Genomic DNA, 14,496 nt, shown 5'->3' with positions numbered 1-14,496 from the left:
ACTTTATAGTTTCAAAGGTAACAAGTTTCTATCGTGATAGGACTCGGCAACTGCCTAATAAAAGACGTAAGGTCATTGATAGCAACGGAGAGTATTTAATTGATTAATCTTGTTCTATTGATTTTTAAATAAAGATTGAAAATTCTCGAAAATCGGAAAGAATTAACTACTAGACCTAACACATTTCCACAGAGTGTTCCGGAATAATTTGTGCTATAGCATTTTTATACTATTATATAGCCATTTTTTATGCCGGTATAACAAACTTATTTCATTGCATTGTTTAATATTTATTCAATAATTTATGACACAGGTAAAGATTGGCAATGGATGCCAGAATCGAAGAATAGTACATACTTAAAAATTCTTAAGCGCTTTGAAGATAAAAGAGCTGCTACTTTTTCCATTCATCAAATTGCATTGACGGGAGCATCTGAAGGAAAAGAAGTTGGACAATGGTTTGGTCCTAATACCATTGCGCAAGTATTAAAGTATGTATTGAAGAAATTTTCATTGTATGTTTAATTAGATTTCATTTAATGTATCTGTAATAAATTCTCTACATTTAAAACATACAAATATTTATTAATAATTTTGGTATATCGTATAACCGATGTAGGTAAGCTATCGATATTCCGCAGTATATTGTCGCCCATGTAGTCATGCTATGAAAATATGCTGTTATAAATTTGAACACCAGGTACTCCAAAGCGTATTACTGAAAATCAATGTTCTCACATATTTACATTTCAATTGAAAAAAAAATATTGCAGAGGCTAAAGAAATAATTTATCCGACTTAGAGCGAAGATGCTGTTTCCTACAGTATATGTAAGGAGTAGTTCCAAAGGTTTAAGAGTGGAAATTTGGATCTCAAAGAACGTTCGTACATCTTGAGTAATATTAATGTGGGCGGTAATGTACTTTCAAGCCTTACAATTATTAAAATAATAAAATAAATAATGAAATGTTTAAATAATAAAATTAAATAATAAAATCTTTAAACAAAGTATCTAAAAAAGTTGGAAAAATATACAGGGTGTCCAAAACCACCCGTCTATTCCTTCTAAAATCTAGAACTCTAAAAGTATTATACGAAGAGACATTTTATTATAGTGTTTTGGAAAGCTCTAAAGATAAGCTCTAAGCTCATGTAATAAAGAGTGAGGGTTCGCGTTTAACAATTTTAAAGTGACTTTCACGTGACTTTCAAATGACTTTTAAAAAATAAACTAATGGCACCGTGTTATATCTCCCTCAAAATCACAAAACTTTTGTATAAAATATTTTTCAATGAAAACTCTGATTTTCGAGATATATAGGGTATCCAAAACCATCCGTCCATTCCTTCTAAAATCTAGAAAATTAATTTTTTTGGGGATCTGAAAAGTTTTTATAACTATGTCGGGTACGCTCTTTTGATTGGTGATATCAACTTCCGGCTTCGACCGGAAGTGGATTATCCAGACCGGAAGATTGTTTTTTTAAATGGAACATGCATATTTTTATTGCGAATTCCAATTCTACGCATAAAAAACGTAATTTTGGTTTGAAAAATTTTTTTCGAAAACGTCATTTTTGACCTCTAAATGACCTTTACATTTGAGCTTGGATCCGGTCCGCACGAAACCTTTCAAACTTCAGGGACTGAATTGTTGAGAAAATAATGTCAACTTATGTATTTTTCGATTTTCTGTTAGATAGTACTATTATTTTCTCGATAATCCAGTCCCTGAAGTTTGAAAGGGGTTTCGTGTGGACCGGACCCAGGCTCAAATATAAAAGTCATTTAGAGGTCAAAAGTGACGTTTTCGAAAAAAAATTTTCAAACCAAAATTATGTTTTTTATGCGTAAAATTGCAATCCGCATTAAAAATATGCATGTTCCATTTAAAAAAACGATTTTCCGGTCTGAATAACCCACTTCCGGTCGGAGCCGGAAGTTGATAATATCACCAATCAAAAATACCCCACATAGCTATAAAAATTTTTCAGATTCCCAAAAAAATTATTTTTCTAGGTTTTAGAAGGAATGGACGGGTGGTTTTGGACACCCTGTATATTTTTCAACTTTTTTAGATACTTTGTTTAAAGATTTTATTATTTAAACATTTCATTATTTATTTTATTATTTTAATAATTTTACACATTTGACTTCATATTTATAATCTACGATCTAAAAAACATCTATATCTTACATTCAATTTTGTTTCTTATGCATTTTTCCGTATTTATTGACGACAGGAAGACAAAAATTGAAGAATAATGAAATATCTGTAAAACTTTTAAAACCGAAAGCAAGCACAAATGGAAGGACATAACCTTAATATTTTTTTGTTTCTTTACATTTGTGCGAAATTTCAAAAAAATCGGAGTTCATTTAGGATTACTTATCAGATCCGTACGACTAATTTGACGGGCGATGGGACGCAACCAAATGTGCAGTTATAAGGCTAGTTTATATCAACAGTAATATGTCAATAACGTATGTTTGTGATAATATTATAAATTATTGAGTAAACAATTTAATTGTTAAAAATAATTGTTTACAACAAGTTACGGTAAATATTTACCTATGGGGACCACCTTCCGATCTCAAAAATTGTAGTTGTATGTTATGTAGATCATCACTCTGACAAGTAACACTACTCAACTGTCACTCACCGATTCCAATGAAATTTGGCATGCACGTGGAACATTGAAAAATATTGAACACGTGTTTTTTTATATCGGCTGACAACGCATTTTAAGGGTGGAAATCACCCCTTAATCCTTGAACATGAAAGCACTATTTCAACCCTGTGTACATATTACATGTGATTTCCGTCAAACTTGTCTTCCATTGAACTAGTTAGAAAGGGGTTTTTAGGGTCGCTGATTACGAATCTGGAGATAAAATTACAAACTTCAAGATGGCGGACCCAATATGGCGGACCGAAATTATAAAAAGATGATTGATCAAACCAAATTTGGTATCTGGAAGTTTTTGGGGCTTCTAATTACAAATCTGGAGATAAAATTACAAAATTCAAAATGGCGGAATATGATAAATGGCGGAATATGACGCAATATGACAGATCGAAATTGTATCAGTGAAGGAGGATATTGCCTCAGGCAATTACATTTACTAAAACAATTAATCAGTATTCAAAATTGACCTGTCGCGTCAGTTTTTTTAGATTAGGAAATTGGTTTTCCAAAAGATTATTATCCGTCAGTATCCGAGCGGAATATGCAATGATATTCTGACATATCTTGATAAGATAAAATATTTTCCTTGAAATAATTCCATGCTGAATTTTGAAATTATGCACCCATTTCGTTGAAGCCGAAAATGATTGAACACGAGATAAATTAACATCTTCTCTCGCCGTGATGGCCCATCTTTTCAAACCTAAATCATGGATGGCATACCTTTGTCAGAAGCAGAGTTAAATTGTTTCATAACATCGTGAAATAAATAATAATTTATCACTTCTCGATCCACCTTCGGCAACATGTGCTTCCCATCTATAATATATAATCGTTGATTTAAGACTTTCATGAATCGGCTTTTTACTGTTTTAAAGCTCAATCTTTTCTTTTTTCCTGATCGTCAATATTCAACTACTTTTTTTTTTTTTATTATTTGATCACGGTGGGGAAATCCTCGTGGATACCCTCGCCCCTTGAAGGGGTGGGATTATGCCGGGCTCTTATCGGCTAAAACCCCATCGGGGTGTTTACCAGTCGGGCCGGAGTGTGGGGAGTTGGAGGAACTGCGCCGGCATTCCCTCCCCGACACCCCGGCCCTGGGGCTCTAACGGAGTCCCTCACCCAAGTGCCGCGCCCCCTTCCACACCCGGCGCCCGGCCGGGTTGGCCTCCTGGTTTCTAATTGGAGAGAGGGGACACCCACTGTGGGATTGTAACAATCAAGCCTCACTCGCAACTATGTTGTAAGAATATATGTATTTTTGATGTTGTGGAGTAACATAGAAATAAATTGATGGACAGCGATTCCGCTCGTACTTCGTAATTAGGTCGCTTTTTTCTTCCTTTATCTCTTTTCGCTCGTTTTCCTCTCCACCTTCTTTTCTTTTCTACTGTAGTGCCCTCTTTCTTTTCTTTTCTTACTCGATGTTCCGTGTCCGCCCCGCTCCGGGCGCCACGCAGTGCCACCGCAATCGCGGAAAATTCAAAGTTCGCCTCATTCCAATCGCATGCATTCTAACGTTCCTACACTCGGCCAGTCCTGATTAGGCATCGGTCTCCGATGCATTGGTTATGTCGGATTCACTTCCACTTTCATCATTATAATCGCTTATATATTGACCCGTCAACCATCTTTTTATGCGATCGGCAGAAGTACCAGTAGTCATTGGTCCTTCATGTTCGTCAACTTTTGAAACTACATATTGGTCGCCACGCAAAACTTACAACTTCATACGGTCCTAAAAATTTTGAACAGAATTTCCCTGGAACGTTTTGACTCCGCTTAATGGCAACTAAGTCGCCTATTCGGTATACATTTGCCTTTTTCCGCTTACGGTCGTAACTCTTACGATTCTCTTGCTGGATATTTTCAATAGCTATTTTAGCTCGTTCGCGCAATTCTAATCGCTTTTCCTGTACTTGGGTCACTAGTTCTTCCTCTACAAGCCTGTTTAATTCAAGATCTTCACGCAAGAGCATAGACTGACCAACTAATAATTCGAAGGGAGATAGCTTTGTGCTCCTAGAGGGTGTAGAATTCAAGAATTGCTGCACTTTATCGACGTGTTTGTACCATGTTTCTGGTCGTGGTGCTGAAAGTTTAGTAAATAAAGGAATAATAATCCTATTGATTCGCTCCACTTGTCCGTTACCTCTCGGCACGCCTATCGTTGTCAAGATATGTTCAATTTTTTCATTAACGCAATACTCCCTAAAGTCCGAAGACGTAAAGGCAGTACCTCTGTCTGTAATGACTCTTCGAGGTTTCCCAAATATAGCAGATTGTTTTGTTAATCGTGATATTACTTCTGCAGTGGTTGTCGACCGTGTAGGATAAAGCCATACGAACTTCGTAAAACTATCTACCACCACAAATATGTGGGCGTAACTTTTCCTTGTATTAGGAATCGGTCCCAAATGATCAAGATGGAACGTGTCAAGTGGAGTAGTACCTTTCGAAATATTATGTAATAAACCCTCTTGTTTACCACCTTTACGCTCGGCTAGTATACAGGATATACAATTTTTAACAATCTTGTCAATTCTCTCTCGCATACGAGGAAACTAAAATTCTCTCTTAATCATTTGCTCTAATTTGCCTACGGAAAAATGGCCTTTGTCGTGCGCTTGTTTAATCACGTCGTAACACATAGATTTAGGCACGACCATCAGTAAGTCATCCTCAACTTTTCGGTATAGTATTTCATTTTGTAACACAAAATCGCTGTTATTCATGGACATTTTAAAATACGGTTGTAAATCACTATCTTCACGTTGTGCTTTCGAAATTCGTGTTATTAGACCCGAATGGTCCTCGCTAACTAACATAATTTGTGCGGGATTTCGACTTAATGCGTCGACGTGGCGCATCGATGTACCCGGACGGTGTTCGACAAGATAATCAAATTCTTCAAGTAATAATGCCCATCTTGCAACGCGTATACATAGATCTTTCTTACTCATGGTTAAAGAAAAGGCGCGGCAGTCCGTAATTATTTTAAACGGAATTCCTAACAGGTATATTCTAAATTTTTTCAGAGCTTTAATAATAGCTAAGACCTCCAGCTCATAACTGCAATATTTTGCCTGAACGTCCGTTGTTTTTCAGTTAGCATAACAGACTGAATGGAATCTTTGATCATTATTATCTCGCTATAGTAATATTGCACTAAATCCCAGTTTACTAGTGTCAGTACACAATTCAGTTTCAGTTTCTATACGGTATAATTTCAACACAGGCTCATTACTCAGAATTCTTTTTAACTCTTTGAATGCACATTCTTGCTCTTCGTCGAAATAGAATTTAACATTTTTCTTTAATAAATCTGATAGTGGTCGGGCTACAATTGAATACTGTGGTATGAACTTTCTAAAATATCCCGTTAGGCCGAGGAAGCTTTGTATATCCCTAACACATTGTGGTCTCGGGAAGTTCATTACTGTGGCTGTTTTTTGCTCTGATGGATGAAGAGAACCGTTGTCAATAACATGACCTAGATATTCTTTTCTTTTTTCAAGAAGTCATTTTGACATTTTCCCCAGTTTATCCTTAACCCGTATTCACTCGCGATTGATAATACTTCACAAAAATTTTGTACTCCCTCTTCCTCAGTACGCGATGGGATTATAAGATCATTTAAGTACGTTAGCACTTTACCGCTAGCTATGTATTCTCGAAAAACGGCATTGATGAATTTTTGAAATATTGCTGGTGCATTACAGAGTCCGAAAGGAACTTTTAAAAATTCATAATGCCCATTGGGCACTATAAACGCAGTATATTTCTGGCTGTCCTTGCCGACAGGTACATGGAAAAATCCATCTCTCAAATCCAAGGTACTGAACCAGGTTGATCCCTGTAACCGGTCTAGTTGATCAATGGTAAGGGATATCGGTCCTTTACTATTTTCTTATTTAGTTTTCGATAATCTATACATAGTCGCGTCTTGCCGTTCCTTTTTTTCACCAATACTACCGGGCTTGCGTATTCAGATATACTCGGTCGTATTATGTCTTGCCTTAACCACTCTTGAATATGTTCATTTACTAACTCTTTATCTTTTGGAGCGAGTCTCCGCGGTCGCTCATACACTGGTATGTCATCTTTTAAGATTAAGTCTAATCTAACGCCTACTTGTCTTGTCGCGCATGGATCATAATTCTTTACAGCCTTCTCAATTTGTGATCTTAACGCATAGTCTCTCACGCCGTTTACATCTACTTGGGATCGCTCGTCAAACTCATGTTCGGAAGTTTCGATCACTTCAATACGAAAAATGTCTGGAGCATTTTCTGAACAACTTATGGCGCTTTCCTTATCTATTCGCTCGGTAAAGGTGGCCGACGTACCATTTAATTGTACATTTGCAAGTCTCAATAGATCCGAGCCTAACAACAAATCCTCACTCACACACACATCAGGTATTATATGGATAACAAGTAAATAAGCATGATTGTCTATCATCACATTAGTCTCTAAACTTCTTAACGTTGCGATATTACTTGTACCAACCCCTTTACATACAGTTGTCGGGCCATACAATGCGGGTAACCCTAACTTTACAAATTGTTTCGCGATCATCAAATGTAAATCACTTCCAGTATCGAATAAAGCTACAACTTCTTTATCATTTATCCCGACAGTTTTATATATACGACTATCTTGTCTTACGTTCGATCTGCATTTACTTACGTGACTAGGTCTGCTCTTCTTTTCGCATCTGGCTGCTACATGTCCGAAGTGGCCACACTGAAAACACTTGGCTCCCTTTTCCTTGTGGGGACAGCTTGTACTCAGGTGATTCCTATCACCGCAGTCATAACAACGTTTCTCGTCCTTAAGTTTTAGCCTCTCTGTCTCTAGCTTCTCCGGTTTCTGACCCGGCTTTCTCTCTGTTCGTTGTGGTCTTGTCTTCTGTTGCTGGGCCTTTATATTCTCATATTAAGACAGCTTCTTACGCAATTCCTTCATATTCTGTGCACCATACAAAATGCTTCTATTAAAAACATCATCTGGTATACCGTTTATTATGTATTGCATCTTTGCCTTGTCTTCGATATTAGCATGACTTGCTGTCTCTAACATGCGATATATGTACTCCTGGTAAGTCTCGTCGTCCCTTCTTTTTGCACGAGTCAACTCCTGGTGAACCCTTTTAGTGTTAACGGTTTTCCCGAACTCTGAAATTAAAGATTTCTTTAGTTTTCCCCACGTCTTTAAATGTTTCTCATAAGAAACAAACACTTTGGCCGATCCTCGCAAGTTTTTTTATATAGATTATTTTTTGTGGTTCCGTCCACCCACATATTTCGGCCGTTTCATCTAATTCGTCCAGCCACCGGCGAACATTTCGTCCGTCATCACCACTAAATGACTGCATCGAATCTTCCACGTCCTTAAATGACAGGACATACAGCATGAGTTTCCTTCTTGACGATCTTGCATTTTCCACATCTCCATCATCTCCTTCAGAATCACTGTTTTCTTCGTCAACATCGTCTTCATCAGCATCGCCTTCATTATTCTGAAGCGCTGCTCTTAATCGCTCACGCAGTACAGCCTTACTGCCAGTACATGGCAATTTTAACCTCGCCAGCTCTTTCCTGAGCTCTTCGACTTTCAAAGTGTCTACGTCAATTGCGGTATTTTCGTCGATATCGAACATTTTCAATAGTTTTCCGTATCTCGACGTTATCGACGTTATCCACAGGTTGCACACTGGAATCACCGTCCGACAACAACTCACAACCAACGTGTCAGGTTAGGTTGTCCCCGATCCTGGACGAGCCCCCAGAATTGTTATGGGATCATAACAATCAAGCCTCACTCGCAACTATGTTGTAAGAATATATGTATTTGTGATATTGTGGAATAACATAGAAATAAACTGATGGATAGCGATTCCGCTCGTACCTTGCAATTAGTTCGCTTTTTTCTTCCTTTACCTCTTTTCGCTCGCTTTCCTCTCCACCTTCTTTTCTTCTCTACTCTAGTGTCCTCTTTCTTTTCTTTTCTCACTCGATGTTCCGTGTCCGCCCCGCTCCGGGCGCCACGCAGCGCCACCGCAATCGCGGAAAATTCAAAGTTCGCCTCATTCCAATCGCACGCATTCTAACGTTCCTACATCCACCCTCTCTCTTAGCCCCCTCTTTAGTTGAGGAGGGGCGGGGGAGTGGGACCCGTCCTCAAACGGGCCTTCACTCCCCCATTACTTATCCTCACTGACGCACAGGGGAAAGCGGGCTTTACGCTCGTCGTCCCTCCCCCCCCCCTGCACGGACAGAGGCGGGCCCGAGGCGGCCGAGGAGGCTTCCGACGAATCGGGGGCGGTTCTTTGGCCGGCGCCACCTCGGACCCGCTCCTTAGACCGAGGGAGCGCCGCCTTCTTCCCCGTCGCTCCCTGCGACGAGTACCGGGGCGACGCTCCCATTCGGCGACCTCCTTGCGGGACATTACATCCTTGCAGAAGGAGGCCGCCGCCTTCCATGCCTCCTCGCTGCCGCACATGGCCTGAACCATGCGCGGAAGCGAGATGGCCTTCTCCGCGCATCCCGCCGCCCGGGTGAGGACACGGCGCTGCTGGCCATGCTTCGCATGCGGCCAGCGTGTGATGCGCCGTGTCCTCGAGTACCGGGAAGTGGTGGCATCGGCTGGTGGGCCAATTTTGAATCCGGTGCAGGTACCGACCGAAACACCCGTGACCGGTCAGCACCTGCACCAGATGCAACAATAGTCCATCACTGGCAGACAGGGTCGGACGGCCTCGCCCATTTGGAGCCCGGATTCGCGGGGTTCCGCCAGCAAGACGTCCCACCGCTCTATGACCCGGGCTCTAGCATGAGACTTTAGAGCCAGGCCCCTGGGCGTTACCTCCTCTCCCTCCTAGCGGAGCTCCCGCATCCTCTAGTAGAGGGTGCTTCGCTCCTCTGCGAGGAGGTCCACGGGGGGAGGGGGGGAGCCGGCCAAGGCAATGATGCTAGAAACGCAACCCGGTAGCACAGCACAGCGCGTGAGGGATAGCACACGAGCGACTCCGTATCTGTGAGCGTTCGGTGCTTCGGCCGGCATCGATCTCTAGACAAGAGCAGACGATGTCTATTGTCTCTGTTTTCGCCGAGCGATACATATAGCTAACTCCGCCGGCCGCAGGAATCTCACGCTATAGACTTCTTTTGTTATTTCGCCGCTCGTAGGCCCGCCTCACGTATTTAGAAACATTATAATATAATTCTTATGTCGTTCAGAGTATGCATTGTTAAAGTTGTAGACATTATAGGAATATTGTGAGTAGTAGGTAAATGAATTTTGCCTGAAATCCCCGAATTTTTGTGTATGTGAAAGATATTTGCTATATCTCTGAGTACTACATTCAAAGATATTGTAAAAAATACCGGGCATTATTAATGTTATAATTATGCAATCCGTCACACACAATAGTAATAATGCCCGGCACTCTGCAGAATATCTATAAACTCAGAATATCAGAATACTCAGAAATATACCAAAAGCATTTTGGAATAACGAATACTTTCAGATGTCGGCCAGCATCTGTTACTTTTCTATTGAAATACATAGTGCTCGGGAATATTAATTTATTTAACAACCGCGATACAAGAACGGTAGTGCTTCCTAGCATAGTCTAATGATTATATTGCTTGATTTTATGGCCACATTTCTATATCCTGTTTTTCATACTGTCTCCTATTACATAAATCAAACGTAAAATGCAATTTAAATTAAATGCAATATAATTGCAATATAATTGCAATATAAATGCAATATAAATATTTATTCGTTACAGAAACGATATAAAGGAAATAAAGATATGAAGGATAGAAGGAACAGAAATAAGAAATAAAGAAATCCACTCTTGGCCAACATATGTCATTTTCGTCAAAACAATTTTGGTAGTTATTGAAACACTTACGTATTGTTTATTCAAACAGAATTAAATAAAAAATGAAATGAAATGATATTTGCTGTATAAAAAATATTTCTTTCATTAATATACGTATTACTTTGCGTGTAACAACTACATGTAGTAAAAATGTAGTGTTGCACTAATAGTTCTACACTTATATTAATAGTCTATGTACATAACGTTGCTTAACCGAAACCGCGAGAAGGTGATGGTCTTTTCCATCAGAAGGAAATGTAAAACGTTAGTTTCTTTTAAAATTGCATTAATTGTTATATCCATATAATCTTCTTATAATATAACATGTAGAAATAAAACATGTTATAATATAAAAAGTATGTTGCAATATAAGAAGGAATACAATATTAAAAAAGAAATGTTTTGTATTTCCGAAAGTTGGGATGAAGGATAGGAGAGAATAGAGAAAGGATAGAAAGACAGAAATAGAGAAAGGATAAGAAGACAGAATAGATAGAAGTATAGAAAAAAGGATAGAAAAAGAGTAAAAGGAACTACAAAAATAGAACATAGATAGAAACGATAGACAGAAAAATCCCAGACAACATGGATTTTGAAGAGATATCCTAAAGAAAGCCTAAGATGTCCAGAGGACGTTTAACGTCCTGAGGACATCTTTAGAGCATTTCCAAGATGTCTTTTGGAAGTTATGTTGTCTCGGATATAAAGAATAGAACATAGAAAGACACGCAATGTATATAGAGTTATATTAAGGTCACTTTATAAGATGTATACTCTATGACAGAATTTCTTATTTCAGTTCCTTCTATCCTTCATATCTTTATTTCCTTTATATTGTCTGTAACGAATAAATATTTATATTGCATTTATATTGCATTTATATTGCAATTATATTGCATTTACCTTAAATTGCATTTTATATTTGATTTGTGTAATAAGAGACAGTATGAAAAACAGGATATAGAAATGTGGCCATATAATCAAGCAATATAATCATTAGACTATGCTAGGAAGCACTGCCGTTCTTGTATCGCGGTTGTTAAATAAATTAATATTCCCAAGCACTGTGTATTTCGATAGAAAAGTAACAGATGCTGGCTGAAATCTGAAAGTATTCGTTATTCCAAAATGCTTTTAGTGTATTTCTAAGTATGTTTACGGATATTCTGCAGAGTCGGGCATTATTACTATTGTGTATGACGGATTGCATAATTATATAACATTAATAATGCCCGGCATTTTTCACAATATCTTTGAATGTAGTACTCAGAAATATAGCAAATATCTTTCAAATATACGAAAATTCGGCGATTTCAGGCAAAATTCATTTATCTGTTACTCATACAATATTCCTATAATGTCTACAACTTTAACAATGCATACTCTGAACGACATAAAAATTATATTATAATGTTTCTAAATATGAGGCGGGCCTACGAGCGGCGAAATAACAAAAGAAGTCTATAGCGCGAGATTCCCGTGGCCGGCGGAGTTAGCTATATGTATCGCTCGGCAAAGACAGAGACAACAGACGTCATCTGCTTTTGTCTAAAGCATGTCGGCCGAAGCATCGAATGCTCACGGACGCGGAGTCGCTCGTTATGTGCGCTACTCCTCATGCGCTGTGTTGTGCTATCGAATTGTGTTTCTGGCATCACTGGGCCAGGGTCGTCGCCGCCATATACGATACGGTGTGGTACCCCCGAACCGCTCTCACAACTACCGACCGCAGCGCCTGACGCATGAGGCGTTTACTGCGGTCGGTGACCTTAAGCTGAGTATATGGGTGCCCCATAGAGGGCAATCGAGCACCACTCCCACGTATAGGTGGCGAGCGTGCCTTCTGCGGGACCCCCTTGGGTCCGCATGAGCCTGGCCAGAGCCAGGCGGGCTTTGCGGACCTGGGGGACCAGCCACTTGAAATGCGGCCTGAAGGCCCATCGGCCGTCCAGCATCAGGCCCAGATATTTCATCGTGGGCGCGATGCAGACGCAGACTCCGTCCATGAGGACCTGGGACCCCAGCGGCCCCTCACGGCTGCCGTCGTGAAAGTAGACGACCTCCGTTTTCTGGGGCGCCATCTATAGTCCCAGGTCCTTGATGGTGCCCATCACCGATGCCAGCGCTGCTGCACAGAGGTGGGCATCCCCCTGGTCCTCATTTAAGGTCACCACTAATGTGTCATCTGCATAGCAGATGACGTGGCAGCCGGTGGGGAGGGCCGAGCGAAGCACTTGGTCGAAGGTGATATCCCATAGCAGGGGGCCGAGTACCGACCCCTGCGGGACATCACACTCCATAGTCCGCCAGCCTTAGACCCCGCCTCTCACCGAGTAGGCGAGTTCTCTGCAATATTCAACTACCTTCCTCTTGTAATTCAAGTCTATCATTTCGTCAAACTTCGTATCATCTTGCACATCCCCTTGCGAATCATATTCTGACTCTTCTTCAACTAAAACGGCATCAGGAGTTACACTGGAATCATGAAAGCTTAAACAATCATAATTCTCAATAAACACTTGACTATTGATAGCATTTTTCATTAAATCCGCGAGGTGAGACATGAACGATTTTTCCATTTCAGTTATATTTGATTGTATATTGTACACAGGATCTTCGAAATAGAGGCGTAATAAATTTAATATATTTTTTGGATTCATCGACATTGCGAAATCACTCTTTCCGAATCAATAATAATCATATAATGAATTGTTAATATAATAACGAACGAAATTCACAAGGAATAGTTTATTATAGCTGATCGCCAACGGACAATAAATATAAAAAATGAGAACGAGTTGATAATATCTCAAATAAATGTCTCTATCGTAAGAAAAAAGAAAATCGGACGTCGACTCTTATTTGTTTCGTAGGAACATTTATATGCGATTTTGATTTTGTTAACTCAGATTTATACTTTTTCTTATACCTTATATTTATTCATTTATTTATATTCTATTTATTTATATATTTATTCATATTAATTCATATTATTTATTTAAATTCTGGACTTGAACAGCAAAAAATCTATTAATGTTCAAAACGTTAATCTTAACATCCAGAAAATTTATATAATTAAAATCCTTGAAAGTTTACAATAAACCTCCTTAAAAATCTTAGAAGTAAAACACATAACAATAATAATAATAATAAAGTGCGACAAACGAATTATATTTTGACTCCCAACTGTAAATTCGTAATTAGAGGCCCCAAAAACCTCTAGATACCAAAATTGGTTTCTGGAATCAGCCATCTTTTTACAATTTCAGTCCGCCATCTCGAATTTTGTAATTTTATTTCCAGATTCGTAATCAGCAACCCTAAAAACCCCTTACTGACTAGTTCAATGAAGACAAGTTTGACGGAAGTCACATGTAATATGTACAAAGGGTTGAAATAGTGCTTTCATGTTTAGGGATCAAGGGGTGATTTCTTTAAATGCGTTGTCAGCCGATATAAAAAAACACATGTTCAATATTTTTCAATGTTCTACGTACATGTCAAATTTCATTGGAATCGGTGAGTGACAGTTGGGTAGTGTTACTTGTGAATGATGCTAGAAGGTTTTAGCTGGCGGTCATTGTTTATTAAAAAGTTATTAACAAAAAAGTTTGGTATATGCGTAAGTTGTAAGTGCGTTTAGCACGGCGCTCTACGCGTGCTCCACCCTCCTCACGCCACCCCCGCCCCATCCCATCTCATCTGTCCCCTTCACCCCCTTCCCATTGTTTGTTTTTAATCATTTTCGTAAACATATTGCTTATACTGTGCAGTGGAAGAGTGGGTGAGGAAACAGGATAGGGGTGAGGGGGCGGGGGTGGGGTAAGGACGAGAATAGGTTGGGGGGCGTGGTGGTGGTGGGGTGGGGAGTGGGGGGTAGGGAGTAGCGTGGCGTGTTAAATGTAC

General features: G+C 39.4%; 1 protein-coding gene across 4 annotated transcripts in view; it reads left to right on the top strand.

The window, feature by feature from the left end:
* Atg4a (Autophagy-related 4a) overlaps window positions 1–14,496 on the top strand; it is a 456,226-nt gene that overhangs the window by 68,290 nt on the left and 373,440 nt on the right. For all 4 annotated transcript variants that reach the window (XM_025306187.1, XM_025306185.1, XM_025306186.1 and 1 more), the window contains one exon: window positions 314–491. In XM_025306187.1, the coding sequence (XP_025161972.1) occupies window positions 314–491 (178 nt within the window). The remainder of the gene's footprint in view (window positions 1–313; window positions 492–14,496) is intronic.

This window comes from Harpegnathos saltator, unplaced genomic scaffold, assembly GCF_003227715.2.
Source record: "Harpegnathos saltator strain DR-91 unplaced genomic scaffold, Hsal_v8.6 scaffold765, whole genome shotgun sequence".
Lineage (NCBI taxonomy): Eukaryota > Metazoa > Arthropoda > Insecta > Hymenoptera > Formicidae > Harpegnathos > Harpegnathos saltator.
Note: the sequence above shows the minus strand (reverse complement) of the source record. Positions and strands in the feature narration are given on the sequence as shown.